Source organism: Centrocercus urophasianus, unplaced genomic scaffold (assembly GCF_019232065.1).
Source record: "Centrocercus urophasianus isolate 14NV4802_14NV808 unplaced genomic scaffold, USGS_Curo_1.0 seq_964, whole genome shotgun sequence".
NCBI classification, from domain to species: Eukaryota; Metazoa; Chordata; class Aves; order Galliformes; family Phasianidae; genus Centrocercus; species Centrocercus urophasianus.
Genome location: NW_024885604.1, coordinates 5,345 through 13,807, shown reverse-complemented (window position 1 = coordinate 13,807; position 8,463 = coordinate 5,345). Strand labels below are relative to the sequence as shown.

General features: G+C 50.8%; 1 protein-coding gene across 1 annotated transcript; it reads right to left on the bottom strand.

Moving 5' to 3' along the window:
* Window positions 1–131: 131 nt before the first annotated feature.
* On the bottom strand, window positions 132–1,530 carry LOC122171780 (C-factor-like). The gene is made up of 3 exons (XM_042839555.1): window positions 1,415–1,530; window positions 601–759; window positions 132–429 (listed from the first exon to the last, which is right to left on the bottom strand). Exons 1-3 carry the CDS (start codon window positions 1,463–1,465, stop codon window positions 217–219), a joined length of 423 nt encoding a protein of 140 aa, XP_042695489.1. The 5' UTR covers window positions 1,466–1,530; the 3' UTR covers window positions 132–216.
* Between the last annotated feature and the right edge of the window lie 6,933 nt (window positions 1,531–8,463).

Here is an 8,463-nt window from a genome sequence, read left to right as displayed (position 1 = left end):
GAAGAGGAAGGTCCGATCCCAATGGCCCCTTCTTTGCTCCACCAAAGGTCTCAGGGATGCAGTACAGGGACGTTCCTGGAGCTGTGGGTGAGCACATTACCTGGCTGAGCAGCAGAGGTGCAATGGTGTTGGTCATGTACACCTCGGCCATGTCCTTCAGTGTTTCATTGTCAAGTGTGTTTGCCCTTACGATCCCAGCGTTGTTGATGAGGAGGTTCAGCCCCGAGCCCTTGAGGGCTCCGGGAGACAGCAGCCTCCGTGGGAGACCAGCACAGGCTGTGCATGGACCCAATGTGGGGAAGCTCCTACCTCAGCTCCTCCTTCTTTGCCCATTTCTGTTTGCACCCATCCGGGATGGAGAGCAACGCAAAGGATGCCGTGTTCCCGGTACCCCATGGACTGGCACCTGGTGAGCATGTTCTGGGCAGCCTGTGGGAGACAGCACAGGGATCAGGTGGGACCTGGGGCAATGTGCTGTGAGAGAGGTGTATGAAAAGTCAGGAGCTCAGCCACAGCAGAGAGATGCAGACACTTTCAGAGATGATATACTCGAGGGGTGCTGAAGTCATTAACAGAGAGGAAAATGATCATAGCACATACCTTGCTGCAGCGGTAACAGACAGCTTGCACACCTTCCCATAAATAGACTTCTTTGATTGAACCCACAGTGCTGGAAATGTTGGCAATGGCTGCTTTGCTGCAGCTCATCCCTGAGCCTGGGCTCCCCTGGGCTGCCTTCTTCAGCAGTGGCAGGAATGCCTGTGGGGAGCGAAAGGAGAAGCATGCACAGAGGAGGCTCATTGGGTGGGCCTGTTCCCTTCGATAGTAGATCATATCAGAGTACAGGAAAATAGAACAGTTGTTGTTTGCAGATATCTCTGTAGATCATTTGGTGCAACCTCCCCTACCCAGGCAAAGTCACCAAAAGCCCATTGCCCAAGACCACGTCCGGGTGACTTTTGAGCATCTCCAAGGAGGGACACTGGACAGTACCAGCAATCAGCCGGTATCAACACTCAACCGCCCATCAGTGCTCAGAAGAAAGGCAGAGTGCAAGTTCTTGTTCTCCTGGCTCACATCACGATACTCTGCTCTCTGGCATGTCCTGTACCTCTGCACTCTTCTCTTATCTTGTGGCCCCAGGCTCCAGAGTGCCAAATGCTTCAGCCTGCCTCCTGGTCTCAACCGGAATGGGCATCTTGTGCTCAGCCCATTCTGCACTGATTTGAACACCTACTCCTGAGAGCAAAGGACCTGAGTGGGACCTGAAATGTGCAGGACCTGACACCAGGGCAGGAACTCAGCAGGGAGAGAGTAGAGGAGGGCTCTGTCCCACGGGCCCCATCCTTCCTGCATTGAGGACCTCAGGGATGCAGTACAGGGACGTTCCTGGAGCTGTGGGTGAGCACATTACCTGGCTGAGCAGCAGAGGTGCAATGGTATTGGTCATGTACACCTCGGCCATGTCCTTCAGTGTTTCATTGTCAAGCGTGTTTCCCTTTAAGATCAGGAAAACTGAAGCTTCTTGAAACTAGTGCCTTGGCTCCTCTCAAGTGAGCAGGGGCGGAGGTTGGATGCACATTAGAAAGCTCACAACAAAAGGTAATGATCTGTTAATCACATGCATTGTTGAACCTAAATTGATCCCAGTAACTTTCCTGGGAGATACCGGGGCACAAATTTCTGCCATTAAAACAGAGGATGCTGATAGTGCTGGTGTGACCCTATCCCGCAAGAAAATATTTGTAGCAGATGCGATGGGCGGCGTGCACTCTCAAACCATGGCAACAGTGAGGCTGCGAATACCTGGAGAGGAAGTAGCGCAAGAAATCTCCATGGTTGTGGGAAAATATCCCCTTAACTTATTAGGACTAGACGTCTTGAAAGGTAGAAGCTGGATAGACGACCAGGGAGGGAGCTGGGTGTTCGGCGCCCCCACTCTAGACATTCGCATGTTGCAGGTCGCGCCCCCGCTCCCCCCCTCCCACTTGACTACTGTTAAACCTTATCCTTTACCCCTGGGGGCACGTAGTGGTATTAGCCCCGTGTTGGCAGAATTAAAGGAACAGGGAATTGTAATACCCACTCACTCCCCTTTTAACTCTCCTGTGTGGCCTGTCAGAAAACCAAATGGCAAATGGAGGTTAACTATTGACTATCGCAGGCTCAATGCTAACACAGCGCCACTAACTGCAGCTGTACCTAATCTCTCTGAATTGATAGCAGCCATCCAGGAGCAAGCTCACCCTATCATGGCCTCTATTGACGTTAAGGACATGTTTTTTATGGTTCCCCTGCATCCAGATGATCAGCTGCGTTTTGCTTTTACATGGGAGGGCCAGCAATATACATTTACCCGCCTCCCTCAGGGGTATAAACACTCTCCAACTTTGGCTCACCATGCATTGGCGCAAGAACTTGAGCGGATTCCTCTAGAAGAAGGAGTTAAAATTTATCAATACATTGATGATATCCTCATAGGAGGTGATCAGCTGATAGCTGTTAAGACAACCCATGACAGAATAATAAAGCACTAAGAAGGACTGGGTTTGACTATTCCACCAGATAAAATTCAGTCTCCAGCGGCTGAGGTAAAATTTTTGGGTATCTGGTGGAAGGGCGGTATGGCCTGTATTCCACAAGACACCCTCTCAGCCTTGGACAAACTTAAGATGCCAGAAAACAAAAAGGAATTACAGCATGCTCTCGGACTTCTGGTATTTTGGAGAAAACACATCCCAGATTTTTCTATCATTGCCCGTCCATTGTATGACTTATTGTGGAAGGGAGTATCATGGGAGTGGACTCCAGTTCATGAAGAAGCTCTGCAGCTTCTAATTTTTGAAGCTGTCACTCACCAGGCCTTAGGTCCTGTTCATCCCTCTGACCCTGTGCAGATAGAATGGGGATTTGCTCAGTCAGGATTGACCATACATCTCTGGCAGAAGGGTCCAGAGGGTCCTATTAGACCTACTGGATTTTACTCTCGTAGTTTCAAAGATGCAGAGAAACGATACTCTCAGCTAGAGAAGGGGTTGTTTGTTGTTAGCCTGGCCCTGAGGGAAGCTGAACGGACAATACGACAGCAGCCTATAATACTGAGAGGCCCATTCAAGGTTATCAAGTCTGTAATGTCTGGCATTCCCCCTCCTGACGGGGTGGCACAGCGTGCTTCTGTCCGAAAATGGTATGCCCAAATTGAACATTATTGTAATACCTTTACAGTCTCAGAAGGTGCTCCAAAAACACTTTCCATTCAGGACAATACTCCTTCTGCTACTGATGCTGATCTTCCTCCTGTCATCCAGGTTGCTCCCCCATTCTCAAACCAAGTACAGAATGTTTGGTTCACAGATGCCTCAGCCAAACGTGAAGGAAAAGTATGGAAATATCGGGCTGTGGCCTTACAGATTGGGACTAATTTCACTATTGTTACTGAGGGGGAAGGCAGTGCCCAGGTTGGGGAATTGGTAGCAGTATGGAGTGTATTCCAGCATGAATCACAGTCCACTGTTCGTGTGCATATCTACATTGACTCATATGCAGTCTTTAAAGGTTGTACAGAATGGCTTCCTTTCTGGGAGCAAAACGGCTGGGAAGTTAATCGTATCCCAATCTGGCAAAAAGACAAGTGGCAGGAGATTCTTGCTATTGCCAAACAAGGCCAATTTTCTGTTGCATGGGTTGCATCCCACCAAGAAAATGGGACTCCTGCAAGTCAGTGGAACAATAAAGCAGATGAACTAGCCAGGATTGCTCCATTGCGACAGGGAGAACCAGACAATGACAACTGGGAGAGACTTCTAGAATGGTTACACTCAAAAAGAGGGCATACTGGTACCCTTGATCTCTACCGTGAGGCCCAAGCTCGTGGCTGGCCTGTGTGAGAATCCTTCTTTGTTTTTTTGGCTCAAAGTTTGCTTCCTTAGGTATTTTGTTGAGGAGGCAAGTGATGGATGTTGTGTGGCAATCAACATCGCTGTGTGGACAATTTTACATCTTTGGAACTGTTTGCCTTCGGAAGATAGTGCTCAGGACTGTTTACTGGCAGAAGATCTAGCCTGTTACCAAATAACTCCTGTTTGCTATGGAAGACTGAGGGACAATGCCATTGTATCCTGCGAAGGCAAGATACAAGGTGGCGCCTTCCTGCTCCCTCTTATCTGCTGGCAAGGCCAGGAAGATAAGAACTGTTGCCGTACGCGCCCGTTCCGATTTCCCAGGAGACCGCAGCTTGGCCAATTACTGAGGTGACACCAATATGATGAGCAGCAAATGGCGTTTATTACACGTATACACTACCTTATATAGCCTAATTACTTCGTCTACGCCCCTAAGGGCACACACCACACATCAATCATTAGAGCAGGGAGGGAGCTTAACACATCAGACCCCGCGGGGGGGTCTCGTAGTTTCGCAGTTGCTGACAACATCTCCCCCTCTCCATGCTCAAGAAAGCATACTACAACTCGAGAGGACCCTAACCGCGTACACCCCGAAATCCCCGTATTGCGCCTATACATGCCATTGTCCTCTCGGTTAAGCCTTGCCCCGTTACATCCCAATTCGCAAAATAATCCTACCCTAATAACCCTACAATACTAGTAAAGTTATAGACAGAGAGATTAGAGATTAGAGTGATTGCTGATAGCTCTAGTGGCACTATCTATGCCCAATATATACCAACGTTGTCTCAGGTACCTGTTGGAAAGTACCTCAAAAATAAGAAACGTCTGTTCAGTATCAAGGCAGATGTCTCAAGCCTTGAGAGCAGTGCTCTCACAAACCTGCTGTTTGGAATTGCTTGCTCTCCAGGCCTCAATCTGGCCACCTGCCCCTGAAGGGACCCATTCTAATGCCCATAATGTATACTGCACTGGCTTAAGCACCATGCACATCAGATTTGGTACATGCAGAAAGACAAGGCCTAATACTGTCAGGATTTCTAATGCATTTAAAGCAAGGAGTGATTTCAATCCCTGTTTCTCTACACAATCTATCAGGCATGTGATGTCTTTCCGATTGAGGGATACCCCTCCCAGGCCTCTGTTACCGTTCCCTACTACCAGGAAGATCTCTAGTACTTTTCCTTCCTCTATCAGGCTAGATCTAAACTTCCCACAATCTGTTAGTGCATCTCTCTTAACTCCTAAATGCAAATTCACCTCTCTCCTTTCACTATCTTTTTCAGTCACAGCTGGAAGCTGCGAGCTCCTCACCGCTCCCACTGTGCCCATCTCCCTTTGATCATGCACTGACTGTTGTAGAGGCTTCTGATTGGTTGCATGCGCACTCAATCTTGTAAAAGGATGTGTGGGTCGAGTCAATGGGTCTGAACACTGTGACAGAGAGTGGGTACGGAGACTATCGTTATTTCTTTCTCCATCGGGTGTAACCTGACCAGAGGGCGCCGGCCGGATGCCACCTACTCCTTCAGGTGCAGTCAGAGTGGACAGTGCTGGCTGTACACTATCATCCGAGCACCTGTAAGTTACATCGCTTCCCTTTCTCTCTGCTGTTTTTTCTCCTACCGCTTCTCTAACTTTTGACCAATCCATACCCGAGCCTTGCCCGCAGTCCCCACCCCCTGGGTGTTACTGCATTCCACCTCCTGAGAGGAGACAGCAAGTGTCCCATCCCAGCTCACTTTTCCCCCTGCCCCCACAGGTGGTGTTAGGTTACACAGAGAAGGATACAGCGGTTGTCCTGAGTAAGGCTGAGAAGTTTCAGCGACCTTGGATTCCTGCACTTGGCCGGTGTTGCATGATAAAAGTGCAGACAGTTTAGCGCAGTCTTCTTCTACTTGTTTATGCGAAGCTGAATCCAAGGGGGCGGTGAAGGGGGATGCCGATGGTGCGGACGAGATGTTTATAGTCATAGCTGAGGGCATATTTGCAGCGTTCTCTTCCTCGGGGGATCTGCAAAAAAGTACGCTTCCTGCACAAGTAAGCATAATCCTGCCCAAGAGGCGCTCCCCCATTCCCATGGTTAACGCTACTGTGGGCGAGCAGCTCACTGAGGTACGGGACCCCGATCTTGGGTGGGCAGAGTTGCATTGTCTGGCCCATTTGGTGTTCCGGGGGAGGGGCCCTGGGCCTACGGCACCCTCCCATCCTCGTTTCCCTGCGGCACTATGACAAACTTCCGACATTGGTGTGCAACACGTCCAGCTCCGCCGCACAATTGGCACCGCTTCTCTAGTCCCTGTGAACCACCCTGCCCCGTCTTCTCAGGGCACTGCGCCTTGAAATGGCCACGCTGCCCACACTTAAAGCACGGGCCTTTATCCCTTTCTTCCCTGACCTGAGTGGCTGACATCACCGCAGTCTTAACCGCAGAACTAACTGAAGCAGCCATTCCCTGCATGGCGGCTGCTAGTCCCTCATAAGTTAACGGTATGACCCTCTGATGATCTAATACATACTTAATAAGCTCCCCTGGGGTAGTTAGGGTACCCGGTGCTGCTCTGATGATTTGCTGGATGTCCGGCAATGATTTCTGCTTAAGACAATCCATTATGACTGCGGATTGGACCTCCCTTGGGAGATCAGATCCCTCCACTGCGCGAATTAGGCGATTCGCAAAATCAGAAAATGACTCATAGGGGCCCTGCTTTATGTCTGCCCACGGAAGCACAGGTTCCGCAACCTTAGCCAATTCTCTCAGGGCTTGAAGGGCTGCAGTTGTAATGGCTGCCAGCTCTCCTGCTCTGAGCATCGCTGCTTGGCCCTCCGGGGATCCCACCATTCCATCTGCCAGGCCCTGAAGACGTGCGAGATTAGTTCTATCGCCTCTGCGCTGGCTGTTGGCTGGATGGTGGGGGTCACGGGTGGCAGCAGCCACCACAGCTTGAAGTAGTCTATTCCATTCATCATAACACAGGGTGTATTGTACCGGCTCAAGAATAACATGCATAAGGTTCACCACATCATATGGCAAAAGACTAGAAGCCATAAGAGCTTTCACTGCTGCCATAGCAACAGGGGAACGCAGGCCTTTGCTTTTAACTAAATCCGAAAGACGAATAATCGCTTTGGAATCCAAAGGAGTCCAAGCTGGACCCTCTGGTTTTACCACCACAGGGAGAGTAAGCGCGGTACCTGCTGGATCTGCGGCCCGTATGTCTTCTCTCACACGAGCCCAATCAGTGAGGGTAGGGGGGCCCCATGAAGCTGTCGATATGGGACCACGTCCCTCCTGAGCAGATCCCGGAGCCATCCCTGTCGGAACGCCCCCCCCCACAGCAAAGCTGTGAGGGACAATCCACACCCCTCGGGGGGTGGCCGCCGTAGCAAGCGGAATCAGGCAGTAGGTGAGTCCCGCCCCCACTGTCGCATTCCACAGGTCGTATCACGGCTCCCCCAGACATCTCTCCCTCCTCAAGGACCCTCTTATCAACTGTGCTAGAAGTTGTACCGCTTTCCTCCACCGACCCCCTTTCCCCGTTATCTTTACAGGGCTTAAGTGAAGGATATACGCTGCGAGCCGGGTACGGAGGTGGGTCCTCCTTTTTATGGTATGATCGCTCCTGCTCCACTTCGTTCTTCTTTATCTCCAGGGTCGTTGTTTCTGGTGGGGCCGAAGGAGTCAGCGCCATCTTGCCCTCCGGCGAATCTGTAGGGGAGACAAGACCCCCCCCGGCCCCAACCCCAGCAGCTCCCTAGCGCGGTCACCTGCAATCTTCTCCTCTTTCGCTTTCCTAAGAGCTGTTAAAATCAATCCCCACACCTTAAACTCTGCTGCTTTCTGAGGAAACATTGCCCTCTGTGAGAGCGTGGCAGTAAACAAATCCCAATTATCAGGATCATATAAGTTAGAAGGGGATGATAATAGCCCCTCTTTCTCCAGCAACGAGAGTGTCACTGAAATCTCCTTCTTAGAAGGAACATTTTTCCCGCAATAAATTTTGCATGCATGAAAAATCACCTTTATGACGGCTTCCATAACGCCTCCGGCCGAACTTACACCTGGCCTCTTCTGGCGTCTCCCCACTAGCATCGTAGGGGAATCCTGGCTCCTTTTCCCGAGCCTCCCGCCTGACGAGGAGTAATGGCCACCTCCTCCCCGTCCCCGGGCTTCCACTACTCCGCGGATTTGAATTTACCGCTACCGCAGTGGGTTCCTGCTTCTGGCAGACAGCTGACTCACTCCCAGGAATCACGTCGGTCGGGGTCACCACTTGTTGCCGTACGCGCCCGTTCCGATTTCCCAGGAGACCGCAGCTTGGCCAATTACTGAGGTGACACCAATATGATGAGCAGCAAATGGCGTTTATTACACGTATACACTACCTTATATAGCCTAATTACTTCGTCTACGCCCCTAAGGGCACACACCACACATCAATCATTAGAGCAGGGAGGGAGCTTAACACATCAGACCCCACGGGGGGGGGGTCTCGTAGTTTCGCAGTTGCTGACAACAAAGAACAAAGGAGTTTTCTGCTGAGATCCCAGAGCCAGA

Excerpts from the sequence above, each read along its gene's own strand:
- LOC122171780 (XM_042839555.1), bottom strand. The coding sequence starts at position 1,465 with ATGGCCGAGGTGTACATGACCAATACCATTGCACCTCTGCTGCTCAGC. Across the intron at positions 760-1,414 it reads CACCTCTGCTGCTCAGCCAG|GCATTCCTGCCACTGCTGAA; the intron begins GTAATGTGCTCA and ends CGCTCCCCACAG. Across the intron at positions 430-600 it reads TCTGTTACCGCTGCAGCAAG|GCTGCCCAGAACATGCTCAC; the intron begins GTATGTGCTATG and ends TGTCTCCCACAG.